Source organism: Pyxicephalus adspersus, chromosome 4, assembly GCF_032062135.1.
Source record: "Pyxicephalus adspersus chromosome 4, UCB_Pads_2.0, whole genome shotgun sequence".
In the NCBI taxonomy this organism is placed as follows: Eukaryota; Metazoa; Chordata; class Amphibia; order Anura; family Pyxicephalidae; genus Pyxicephalus; species Pyxicephalus adspersus.
Genome location: NC_092861.1, coordinates 43,645,760 through 43,660,202, shown reverse-complemented (window position 1 = coordinate 43,660,202; position 14,443 = coordinate 43,645,760). Strand labels below are relative to the sequence as shown.

The window sequence follows — 14,443 nt, the reverse complement described above, 5'->3', positions numbered from 1 at the left end:
CAACACCATAAGTGATTGGTTAAGGCATGTAGAATAAAAAAGGGATCAAAAATTACAAATTACAGGTTAAGTTTTTCTGTAAGAGCTGGTTCTGCATTCCTTTTCACATACATGATCAAGTGAAGTTTTAGAGAAGTTTGTGCATTAGCCAGAGAAAACAGCCCCCAGAAGAAGACATTTTAAAAGTGAAGACAATAGTTGACCATACATTAAGAACAACAGGATAAGAAATCCTGTATACAATTTCACCACCAACAGATCATTCTGGACTATAGACATTCTGTTGCTGAGATAACATTTATTTCTAGACTATGATCTGCTAATGTAGCAAATCTCCCATTCTCTATTTCTATTTACAAATAGTGTAATTGTACTTAATACATTTGATTTCAATTTTGATCCTAATAAAAAAATATTGATATAGTGACGACAGATAAAATCCCCCATTGCACCAAAAGGCTCACCACTAGTCCACAGATACATAAATTTAAGTCCATCCAAGACAATCCCCACATTATTACTAGATTGGGGACAATAGTTATATCTATAGACAACTTTTGATCTTTGGAGGCAACCAGCCTGACAGAGTTTCAGAAGATTAGTCTGGGGCTTTCTACTTCTACAGAGTGCACAAAAAGAGACCTTACACTCGTAACATGCTATCATTCAGTGGTGTGATCACTTTCTCAGACCCAACTACTGACCATCAAGTGCTTTAAAGGAACTCTGTTTTTGAGGGAAGGGAGGTAAACTATTCCAGGTGTAAATAGCAGAAACCTTAATTCGTAGATATAACTGCGAAAATTAGCCAATTTTTTTTGTTATGGGTAAATGTTGGCTTGTTCTCACACAGTTCTGACAGGTTTAGGAACTGCTGCTAAGCCCTATACACATTTCTAATGGTGAATGACTTTGATTAGCAACTGGCTAATAAGGGTGCACGGGAGGGGGGGGGGAAACTTTTTAACTTTTTCTATTAGAACAGTCTAATATTCAGACGTATCAGTATGGTTTGTTTTGCAACAGTTTGCCTCTATTAAACCCCAGTGACAGAGCATGCTCCTTACACTGCATCATATTTGAATGTCTCTTTATGCTTCTTGCATCATTCCTTTAGGCTCTGCAGTACAGTAAACTACAAAAGGCTGATACTAAGTCAAATGTATGTTCATACACTGCTTGTATTACGAAATACATTTAATGATGTATGAATGAACACATAGCTGATTAATCCCTGCCCTTGGTACAATTAAATATTCATGTTTTTATTGAACAAATTCCGCCCCTCCACCTGTATGCAATTGTTTTAGTGCCAAATAATGTTAAAGTGCACTTGAAAGGACTGAACCATCATGATAACTACAGCCCTAAACACCTAAAACAGCCATTATCCAGCTCTTTGGGACAATATTCCTCCCATGGACACCAATGATAGTGAACAATTCCTCCCACCTACCCAATTATATAGGGGCACATATCCCCCCACTGACACTATAAATAGGGTACTATTCCACCCATGAACATCAATGATGGGGCTGTATTCTTCTGGCTGACACCAATGATAGATGGAAATTTGCACCAGGATTTACATATGTTGTAAAGGTTAAGGTAAGTACAATATTAATAGCCATTGTCTTTACAATAATATATGGAGATGGTTGTACCTGCCTCTTGGTAAAATGATCAATATAAATTGTTTGTGTCCTGTAAATGACATATATATATTTATATTTATAACAAGGATCCAAATCCTCAGACACCAGATGATGTTAGTCTTTATAATTCTTGCTGTGCCCAAATCTGGAAATCTTTTGATGTCTAGGAAACTTAAACTCTTTATCTATCCTATATCCTACATCATATCCTACATATCCTATATCCTTCTATCTCTCCTTATGTATTACCACTCACAATTACAAAAAAAAATCTAATGTAAGATTACTAAAAGAAAAAAAGAATAGATTTCTATGCACTGCTGTATAAAGCATTTAACAGAAAAGATAGCACAGTAACTCATAGCAGCTACTACAAATGCATCTTTCGCATATACTGCAGACTGCACATTAAAATATTTGTTTTTGCATTCTTAATGGTAAAGAAAATCATTGGAGTGCATTATTCAGAAGGCTTGCATCTTTTAATCAATTATTTGCACCTTTTTGGTCAGTTACCACTCTCACAGACTTCACCCTAGAAACTGAAAAGGAATGATGTGAATTTCTATGGATTACTGAAAGTACCCCTTTTACTAATTTAATAAATCCATAAAGAAATATTGGATTAGCAAAGCAAGCAATACAAGTAACTGCAGTACATCTTTTCCTATTAGATTTTACATTTGTTTTATTAGAAAACTCCTATTGTTTCTCTTAGTTCTACTAAACTAATAATTTGCCTACTGGTTAGGATATACAAATATTATATAGAATATGATTTTACTGCAACAAGCTGTTACATAAAATAATACATAAAGCTACCTGTATATCATTCCTGTTTCAGCCTTAATGGTTTCCTTCAGGGACAGCCCATGAACATGCACAAATCTTTCTAGGCATTTCTGCTCCATGCTTGAGTTAAGTGTCACAGCCCAACAACGGAGGGGCAAACAAGCTTTGGGGCCAGCATTTGTCTTTTTAACCCTGGCAGTAGATTCACTAGCCTTCTGCCCACCAATTTTAGGGTTAGGAATATCAGTGTAGCTTGCCTTGTAGAGATGCATATTCCTTGAGCAGAGGCGGCTTTTGTTTAATAGAACTCCATCTGTCTCCAAGCTCTCGTGGATAAGTTGTGTTGTGTTTTCCCTTAACAGATCTAAATGTAGGAAAGCAAAATGGATTTAATAAATATCATGGGAATTTGCTGCTACCTTTCTCTCCCAGTGGAGCCGGTTGTCACTGTTACATTTTTATTGAAGCCATCATGTTGTGGACCACTGCCAGCAAGAATTTGTTTTCTATGTTCAGATTATCTTTAGTCTAGATTTGACAATAGGGATAATATTTTTTCCCTTGGGATGTGCTGCTTTTCCCATGCTCTTATATTTAAGTAAAGCAAAAACATTTTTACAGGATACAGGCCAAATCCTTGTTCTCATGGTGTCTATTTAAGGGTCTGACCTAAACAGGCTGGTAAAAGGGCAGATAACTCTAACAAGGGCAGTCTATGAGGCAGATGGAAAAACAAGGCTGTCCTTGTCTAGTGGTGTTTTATTTCTGCAACACTAAAGATTTAATGGTTATTATTACACTTGTGATTTACTTTTCAAATGACAGTGAGATGGTAAATAAAAGTGGGAAGTTAAATAATACAGATGAGTTTTAAATAGTTTAACAGATATATTGCATTGGTTTTATTTTCACTTGCAGAATCCAAGTTCCAAACATGCATGTGTCTTCTCATTTGCATTGGTGGTGCTGCTGATTGTGGCTTACTATGTAGTGAAACAAGGATACGAATAATGATGCTTAAATAAAAAGTACGCAGCAGCAAATACCTTATTTGTTTTCTTACAATTTCTCCTTACAATTATGTCAAAGTGAAATAAGTAAGTATTACATCTGTCTGGATCTACAGGTTCAGATTCTTCACCTATCTTTATTTGCCAGGCTGGCATGATGTAAGTCCTGCGTATGCGCACAGGAGCTCATTCCTCCCTGGTAGGCAGCTATTCCTGAATCACGCACATGTGCACCTCAGTACACAATGAAGATTAGATACAAGCAGATGCGTTTGTTTTATTGAATAAGAGACATAGCCTGTCCCTTCTGCTTGCTTGCTTTTTTTATTTTAACTTTTGTTCCCCTTTAAGTAATTTGTGTTCAAACAGAAATGAAATGCCATAAGAATGTGCGGCTATAGTATATTGAAAAAATATGTTCGATTTCGCTTCATACAGTTTGCTGTACTTTTTGAAAGGTGCACAATCTCTAATCTATCCTCTCTTTAGCTATCCATTTAAACAAGTACAGGGAGGTTTGAAGTTGATCAAAGCTTGCAGGCATTTTTAAGATTTGCAAGTTGCTTCCTGTGTCTGGAGTGTCAATTCTTGATAGCTAAGAATGTCATATTTACTTTCTTTCCATCTCAATCGTTCTCAATCTCACTCTCTCCAAAACTGTGGGGGAAACTGCTGGAGAAGACACTTGTCTTTTCTCCAGCAGTAAAGCTCATAAAAGATGACTCCATTATGTGTGCTTAGGGCAGCATGATATCTAAATACAGCTTTGCATAGTAGAAATTATGTGCAACAATATTACATTTATCATACCATATTTCTTTATTAGGCAATTCAATAATATTAGTAAAGTCTTCATTACTAAAGATGTTTGCATGTATTTTTAATATATTTATACATTAAATACATTAAATACATGTAAAACATTAAATGTTGAATTTAAATAAAACATGTAATAGCTTAACATCAGACAGGATCGTTTGAATCACTGGGCATGGATTTCAACTTGCTTATTCAGCTGTCAGTTTAATCATTTTTCCAATTTAAACACTCTTATCAGCAGTGCATAATACTTTAGCAGATGCTTATATTTTGATTTATATATACAGGCTGGGAACTCCATATCAGAAAAGCCTGTTTAAGCTGCTCTGTGTACAGGAAAGCTCATCAATAATCATTGTTGATAGATGTTCTGCCATTGATCCAGGTCTAACGAGATGCATTTGATCATTTAAATTATAATGAACAGTCATGTTACATAACACATACATGGAAGAACATTTGGTTTACACTTATTTAGAAATCAGTAAAATCCATTACATTATAAACATGGCCATATATCAATTGTCTTGTTATTTTTACAAATAAAAAAAATATCCTACAGGGTGAAAATACTGAGCTTTCTTGTTCTGTTATGAAGTGCAGTGCTGTGGTATCCTCTTAGTTTTGTTTCAATGCGGAGACAGGAATCAAGAAGAAATCTCCCCAGCCTGGATACAGGTGGAAATATAATTTGTGGCAGGGTATAACTATTGACAGCTTTATCCATAAGTATTCAATTAACAGCGTTTCCTGGATTTAGGTTGTGTTAGATAAAGAGAAAGAATAAAACAGGGGGAAAGTTGTAGAATGTAAAAATATTATGATAAATCATATATCTTTCAAATTGGCAATTTTTAATGTCCCCAAATATCAAATCATGTTGAGCTGTGATTTATTACATTATATTTTATCCTTTTAAAGTTATCAGCAAACTTCAGAGAATATCTATTTTGACAAATGGGGCTAAGGCAATGGTTAGAATTTTACAGTAGCGATCGAGCATATAATTGCTTTCATGCAATCGTTTTTATGCTCAGGTTAATTGTCAAGTTTGCAGGACACATTCTATAGCAAGGCTATTAACCTATTTGTATATTATACACATAACATTACAACTAGCATTTTCATCTTAGCAATCCATACATAGGCCTAAAACAAGCCCTCCCTGACCTATGTAGCTGCAGGCACTATGGAGCAATGCATCCTGAAAAAAAAATATATACGGAAACTGTTCAGGTAATACTTTCAAAAGCTCTGTCCACGCCCCTCCTTGTGTCAAATACTTGGCAGTTTTCCTGCCTATATTCTATATATGTAGACACAAGCAGGTTGTATGGAAGAGGGAGCTGAATAGCTGAGCAAAGGACTTAAAGGACTACAGTGCTAGCTAAGCATGTGTAAATCTTTAAATGTTCACAGTCTGACCAATAGAACCTTTTAGGGTTTTCTTTTACTTTTTGCCTTTTTTCCAATAGGCTTTTACATCAGCTAACTTACATGCATTAAAATACATCTGCATTAGTCTTCATGTATTTCCAACAAAATAAACTAAAAGGCCACCTTGAACTAAAGAGGTCAATGGGCCTGATTTTTTAAAGCTCTCCAAGACTGGGAATGATACACTTTTATCAGTGAAGCTGGGTGATCCAGCAAACCTGGAATGGATTTCTTAAAATCATTTGCTAGAAAATGTTTTGAACCCTGGACCAGATCCATTCCATGTTTGCTGGATCATCCAGCTTCACTGATGAAAATATATTCACCTCAGTCTTGGGGAGCTTTATTAAATTAGGCTCAGTGTGTCAACCACAGAAGCCTAACTTTTTTAGCCATGTTTAGCATAATTTCTACACCTAATCCAAATTTGCAGCATACAGTCTTCATAATGTGCGGTGTACTAAAATACATATACTGTTACAATATTGATTAAACATCCAGTATGTTTGATTTAGAACTCCATGTGGTCACTTGACAAAATTCTTGTGTTATTATATTTTATTTTTAATTACAACAACTACCACTAATTTTGTTGTTGTCTAGTGAAGTATTTATTTTTCATACTAGCCCTAAAATATGGATATGGAAGTGCAATCCGGATGAAATACTACCTTAGACTGAACACAAATAGATGCTAAACATTCATATGCCTCTCATTAGGATTCACATGTTGTTATAACTTGGCATTGTAGTCCTAATGAAATCCTGTAATATAAGCAGCAAGTATTTCAGGACAGTTATTAAAGCGATGGATGGTACGTGTGCTGTAATAGATCTGATACACTGGAGGATTCTGAAATTTTGATTGACGGGGGAATGACAGAATAGGAGAAAAAGGGGCTTGATCATAAAATTTGTATTTGTATCTGTACATTAACGTTGCTGTTAGTTCTTTTTGCACAAGATGGAATCAAGCAAGGAAAGCTGTGGGTGAATATTTTACATGTCCCACTTACTGATGGGGATTGCTGTTCTCAGAGTATGCTAAAAGCAAAATGCAGGGCTTTACTAAATCCCCAGGAAGCAGATGATTAACATACATCACAGATTAGCATTTGGAAGCAGGTCTTCTACTAGTCTCTCTTGATTTCTTACTATTGACTGTAGTCGTGACAATTTTTTTTTTTAAAGATAGGCATTTTACTGTATTTTAAAAGCTTTGGACAACACAAGTCATTCTCTGTAGGACTTACAAACCAATCATCAAACTGCTCAGCTTTACTTTGGAAAAATAAGGAGCTAAATTTAAACAATGTAATCAGCATTGCAATGAACATGGCTAGCAATGGATGTTTATGGATGGATGTCTTTAGTTGTGCCAAGTTAGAGGGAAACATGGCTTTCTTTACTATACAGACAAGCAAACAACTGGCACACATGTTAGCTGAAGGGACTCCGCCACCCCTCTAGGTGATTCTCGACAGCTGACATTCCCTGCGACACCAAATTCCACCTACCACATACCACCAAAAGTCACCTACCACATACATCTATTATAAAATCCTGATATTGTACAGTAAGAAAAGATAATTAAGTAATAAAAAATAAAAATAAAAAAAATATTGTGTTGAGTATTTTGCGAGGCTGTATTGTGTTTTGGATTTTTTGGACTTTCTGTAAGCTGCTAATGGTCTTATTGTTAATAATTAATAAGCTTCAGCCTCCTAAATATTCTAAAAGGTTAGGCTGGGCAGTTTATTATATAGACACATTTTGATTGGCATTCATTCACTTTGGATGTGTCTCAATAGGTAATCTTAGTAAGTGTTATGTCTTCAGCTTTAAGCTCAATTGGGGGGGGGCAAGCAAATTCAAACTTGCACAACCAAAATAAATCTTCTAAGATCGAGGTTAATCCTTTATATGAGTCTTTTCTTTTTATTTATAACCAGGATGGTGAAATATTGCAAATTAATAACATAGATTCTTCTATACAGCTAGCACACAGTCTCTCCTATACTTATTCATCTACATAAGCTTTCAGCTTTGCTGAATGAAAGCCATTGTAATTACTGTACTATATATACTAGGTTTTGCACAAATTGGAAAAAGGGAGTAGAATCTCATAGTGCAGTAGATCCAGCAAATACATAATAAATTAAAGAGTTTAATTGCTCCTACAAGGCTAGAAGAAGAAATATATATTGGTGCACACATCCATATGTTTAACACACCAGGCAGGATATTTAAACACATCAACTTCACCTCCCCATTCCTGAGCCGTCTTTGGTTTATCTGTGCCTCTATACCTTTACCTGTGTTAATTGAGATTTGGATTTGGCTTGCCACTTGAACGTTGACTTCCTCATCTGACCTCAGCTTGTTTTTTGCTTTGTACTGTACCTTACAGCAAGTTACTGACCTCAGCCTGTCCTCTGACCCTGCTTCTGTTTTTCATGGTATATCTCACAACCCAGAAACTTTCCAACTTCAGCAGGTTCCTAAACTGCATCTGCTCAATGATCTGTGCTTTTTTCTGATAGCAAGTTGTTGATCTTGGCTACCTATGACTACACTCATTGACCAGCGTTAGTGCTTCTATGGCACCCTTGTGCATCTATTTCCATTACTTGGTTCACCTAGGCCAGAAAGGCAAGAGAGGTTTCCTCATCTTTTCAGGAGTCTTCCAGGTACATGCTATTCACTAAGCTATGGGAACATTCACTGCAATGAACAGCCTCTACTCCTCAGCTAAAGCCAGAAGACATGCATTCTGCAGAGGCTATAGCTGCTTTTATTCCTGAAATGTACCTGGAATGCCTTTAGCTGGTTTAAAGTAAGTTAAATTTGGCTGAAATGTTGATACAAAACAATTATAATTTCCTTTTAAGATATGTTATCCTTGTGTTATTTGTCAAATTCAATATGATTCCCTACAACCACTTGCAATAACAATAGAACATGTTCAGCTATGACTGAGTAAGAAATAATGTCAGTGAGATAAAGGTTAGTCAACAGCTGAACAGAATTCTGCACTGATGATGACAAATTTATGGCCCTTACATCAAAGCGAGCCAAGAAATCACAATGTCTAGAAAGGACTATGCCAACCTGAGAAAGTGATACAAACTATATGGAGGGCAGATGTTCTTAGAAATGGGTGCCACCTCTCTTTTATATAATAATTGCATTGGCCCTCTACCAATGTTTTTATTTATTTACTATGTTAGGTACACCATGGTAATTAGCACCTACGCCACAATTTTCTGCTTACCACCTGTCAAATAACTTTCCTTGGTTTCATACCAAAATAAATAAAAAAAATATGGTTTGACAAAAGTTTAGAACAAAGTGATGTGAAAAATGAGACCACAATAATTAATTTCAAAACTTTTCCCACCTTGTGGGCACAGCCCTTTAGGTCATGGTGTTCTTTTGGTTATGCATAGTTTTGTTTTTGCACCAAATGTACCTTTCGGAATTGTGGCCAAAAAGTTCAACCTTGGTTACATCAGACCACATTTCCCCACATTCTTTTAGGAGATATGATATATTTTTTTGCAAATTTTAGCAGAGACAGGAAGTTTTTCCTTGTAAGAAAAGGCTTCAGTCCTGCAACCCTACCCATAGTCCAGGAATCAGCAAAAGAAAACCATCCCCATGGTGAGACATGGTGGTGGCAGTATCATACTTGTGGTTTCTTTTCTTTTCTTTAGTCAAGATAGGCGAATTATGAACAGTTCCAAATACCAGTCACGTTTGGCCCAAAGCCTTCAGGTTTTTCACCTTTCAAAAATGGCTTCACCAGAAGTAAATTAAAGTTTTGGAATGGCCCAGCCACAGCTCAGACATGAATCCAATAGAAAATCTGTGGGGTGACCGCTAGAGGAACCATGCACAAGAGATTTAGTGTTCTTTTTCAAGGAAGAGTAGGCCAAAGTTGCCAAGTCAAGATGTGCCATGCCGATAGACTCCTTCCCAAGAAGACTGAATGCTGTCAATAAATCAAAAGGTGCCTAAACAAAGTATTGTTTTAGAGGTGTTTACACTTATGCTACCAGTTTATCATGGGTTTTTACTTTTATAATTTCCCCCTAACAGATTTGTTTGTTTTTTTATTGAATTGTACAGATAGGTCACATCAAAGGTGGAAAACATTTTGAAATGATTTAGCGTGGTCTCATCTTTTTACATACAAAAACTTGACATTTTACCAGGGGTGTGTACACTTTTTATATCCACTGTATATAATATATATATATATATATATATATATATATATATATATATATATATATATATTGGCAGAGTTTAAAACTTTTTATTTATTTATATCTAATGCAGTCTACATGGAAATGGTATGCAAATGCTACCAATTAAACCTTTTGTAGTGTAGTTATTTACATGAGCTGCATAGTGCTTCTGTTGCTTTGGTTATGGCTGGATTTCCTTGACATGCTCCTATTGATGATGGTCCTTATTTTCCTGAACAGTCAAGAGTGAAAGGAAAATATTTCCCTAAATAGATGCTGAGGGCTGCTTTCCAGGTGAGCAGTATACACAGCTGTTATATTGTTTGGATTCATTTAGAACTTGTTTTTAACCCGGCAAAGACATATGTCATTAGTACCATTCTTCATACATAGCTCTGAAACAAATAAACAACAAAAATCACCTGTTCTACAAGCATAAAAATATTATGCACTTAGCAAAGAATAATAATAAATTACAGAACTTCATACATTTTATCTTAGCACATATATATGAAGTTTTAAATCCACCCATAGAATATTAAAGTCTTTGCATGCATGACTGTGGCAAGAGTAACCACACCCAGTAAATTTCCCCCACTTGTTCAACCCAAACAAATATTGCACAACACTAATTATGGTTAAATGGCCAATAGGCCTTTTATTACAACTTTAAATAACTTCCTAAATAACAATAACAATTAACGAAAGCAAATAGCAATACCCAAAAAATAAGCATAGTTTACATAGCATTCTCTTAACACTACCCTGAGACCCTTCCTAACTCTTTGGTTACCGGTCCTCAAAGGCCTCCCCCCTTCACTAATCCCCCTTTAGGGATCTTCGCCACCTTGATATATATGCTCCCAGCTGCATCATCACCAAGCTCCGAAACTATATCAGCAACATTCGCAGTCCCAACTCACAACCATTTCAACCATACCTGTTTACCACCACAATCTGGAGATTCCACTCCAAACATATAGATCTCCCACCCCCACTAAAAGCACTTTCAAAACCAATTTCTCTTGAGGACCTCACTGCAACAGAACCAACCTCTGAGACCAAATGGGAGGCGAGTGGGAAAACTTTTTTCTCTTACTGACCCATTAGGTGATTGACCACCCCCCTCTTGTTCCTTACCCTTATAATACTTATAACCGCACCCCTACAACTACGTCAACCTACCACTCCCACTTAACTAACCCCTATATAACCCCACGTTAAACTTTTTAACTCTTTCCTGCCTGCTCCCTGTCCCCCCCAGTCATGCAAGCCTTCCACTATGCTTTTCTGCATGCACTCGCTCCAGGCCTGTCATTACTCTTTTTTAATAGTGAATATAGAATTTATTATTTTGCTTGTTTTTTTAGTCTCTTGTCTACAAGTTGTATAGCACAAGCTGTTTTTGCACAATACACACAGAAATTACACATTACATTGATTCATCCCTTATTAAATCGTTTAGTCTCAAATTTCCGTCAAACAAAGCTGACCATGAAGCAGGCTGCTACAGCTGTGCTATCTCTGTGATTCCTTTGTCTTACATTAAATGTTTATTAAAAGTTAAAATGCATGTATATTATAGATGAGACATAAAATATCAGTTTATAAATTATAAAAAAAGATATAAAGATTTGATATGCTACGCCTTTCCTGTCCAAGGGAGTCATAAACATAGTAAGTCGAGAAAGCGAAATGTCTTAAAAAAACTAATGTAGACACATATATAACACTTTTGTTCTTGGTTATACAAATATTTTAGGAAATGTTTTACCTAAATGTTGTTTATTGCTAAACTAAGCTGGCAACTACAAACCAGTTTTGAAAAAAACAAAACAAAAAAAAACAACTGTTACACTGAAAAAAAAGTACCGGGAATGAAAAGGTCAATGTGATCATAAGCGTTGTAAGGGACATAATCCCCAGTAAGAACATTGTATTAGCAGCATGTGCTCTGGGCCATGGGTTGAGTCAAAGCTTGCATTTTAGGCTGTGACTTGTTTCTGATCCAGTGACCCTCTAGTCACAATGTTCTTCACCCCACCATTGCCTACCAGCCACTATTCCCTCCAAAAACTTTATTAAACAATAAATAAACAATAAATACCAATAAATATAACATTATTTAAATAGCATACATTAACATAAATTAACATATAAAAACACATAAAATTGATATATACCAACAATACATAACTCACAACCTTTGCACATATAAAAAGTTTTCCTCAACCAATTATAAAATAAACCTATAAACAAAACCCCCATTTAAATCACTGTGCCCAATTGCACAATAACCAAACCAACTCCACTTTACTCCACCAGGCTGCAGGTCTAGGAAAAGGTAATGTCCGCTCCAACCAAATATCTTTATTGTTTAAACACACACTGGCCCCTAGCCCCCCAGCACTGCCTCGGGAGCCACACCATAACACCTTTTAAATGGGCACCCTACTTTTCCCTTCTTTTCTCCTCCCCTTTACCTCCGACCCGATCTCTAGCTAATCCCACTCCTATCTTCTCTCCCTCACATTAACCCATACTGAACCTGCAGGGGGCTGCCCTCCCTGTCATGCAGACCGTACGCTTAGTCCCTTGCTGCAGGCCCCACTTTTCTTACTGTTATATTCTAAGTTATTTTATTGCATCCCTCAAAGAATTTCCTATAATAGTTTAAACATCAGCATTGCGCTTCAGGATTGACAGAGGAATGTAGGTAGAGAGATAAACACTTAGATAGATAGATAGATAGATAGTATATTTTAATAAATTGATAGCAATCTCATATATTTTATGATGCACAAGGCAAGTGTAGGTATTTTGCTATGTGCTTCTGTACACGGACTTAACAGTTGGGAACATTTACTAATGAAGTTACATTATAACTAATGTCTAATTTGCATACAAATATGTAAGAACGCATCTTTAAAATATTTTTTGCTTGCAACAAATGTAACAGATTTATTTCTGTATAATTGTCCAGTCACATAGCAACTGTTTGCGTACTCTTTTCTGCCAAATCTGCTAACAGTTCTTTTATGAGTTAATATAACCTCATGTCTGGCACCAAAGAAGTGCTAAGGAACACTGTATAATGTGCAACATACATGTAGATAATAAATCTGTCTCTAAACTGCATTACAAAATATAAGATGTGATAAATTACCAGGCGTAGTCATTGAAGTGTATGTCAAATAAAGACTTGAAAATTATTTGTACAATGTATGCACATTTCCCCCACAGGTTATATGCATGCTGCAGGTACAGAAAAGAAATGCGATATGCTGCAAATATTGTATCCCTTTATCTTTCTCTGACATGACAATGCAGCTCACTTCTGATATATTGAATAAAATAATGACCTCTTTCCATCTCCCTAAACTCTTGTTTTGCACTGTCATATGCACAGGAGGATATCAGCTCAACATGTCAGTAAAAAATGAAAATTTACTTTTTGCACTTATCAAAAAACACCCTCTTAATGATATCTTTAGCAGACCAAAGAGGGACAATTCCAAAAAAATATTTAGGTTTTACATACACTTTAAGAGAAAATTGACATACATCCCCTCTGTGCCTTAATTGCATCTAATTAGATGTGGCCTCAATGCCCTTTTCTGCAATAAAAACCAGCCCACACCCTGAGAGACACATTCACTAAGAAAAAAGAAAGTGGATGCCACAGTCAAAATTATTCTTGCAGTAATATAATTTAAGTAATGTGAAATTTGATGAACAAACTACATTTAGGAGTCATTTATAAAAGTTTTCACTAATAATTCATATAGGATTCATACAACCCAAGATTTCTATATTTTACTTGGATTTAATTAGGAAAAAATGTCATATTAAATGAAACCATTCCCCCTAGGACCTAAGACCTAGGATTTGATCTCTGCATTACATTATTGAATAAGCCCACCAAATCTCATTCTGCTGTGGGCAAAAAGCAAAAATTCTTCTTGAAATTATGGATTTGAGAAGTTAAGTATATGTAATTATGGTGTGTAGTGTGTTTATGTGATGAGCACTCCATACCCCAAAGCATTGCATCAAAAGATTTATTATTTGGATTTATTTGAATTTGAATTATTTGATTTGAATTATTATTTATTTTTAAAATGGTGGTTAGTATGCAGAGATAATAGGTCCTAGTAAGGAAACATGACATGCAGTAGCTCACTACTTAAACTACCAGTAGGTTTAGACTTGTGGTGGGAAAAGACATTTCTGTGCAGCTCCTGGCACCTTGCCACCCACTCAGCTGCCCACACTTCTGCTGCAGCATCCCACCCAACAAACACTGCGACTTCACCATCATTCTAAACATAGCCTTAGAATAAAAAAAATGCTGAGTCAGCATTGTCTTGAAGAATGTAACAAAGTCCCATTAAATTCACTCTGTGGCTATTTTTGAACCTTTTGTCCAAATACAGAACAATGCCAGAATTTGCCATCATTTTGTAATTTTCTGCTA

The 14,443-nt window shown here is 35.8% G+C and overlaps 1 protein-coding gene across 2 annotated transcripts in view; it reads right to left on the bottom strand.

Moving 5' to 3' along the window:
• The window catches only part of KCNAB1 (potassium voltage-gated channel subfamily A regulatory beta subunit 1), a 181,071-nt gene that overhangs the window by 165,321 nt on the left and 1,307 nt on the right, over positions 1-14,443 (bottom strand). The window contains exon 1 of one of the 2 annotated variants that reach the window (XM_072408009.1): positions 2,478-2,809. The exons of the other annotated variant lie outside the window; for it this stretch is intronic. Within the exon in view, the coding sequence (XP_072264110.1) occupies positions 2,478-2,719 (242 nt within the window). The 5' untranslated portion in view covers positions 2,720-2,809. Of the gene's footprint in view, positions 1-2,477; positions 2,810-14,443 lie in introns of those variants that run through there. 2 annotated transcript variants of the gene reach the window in all.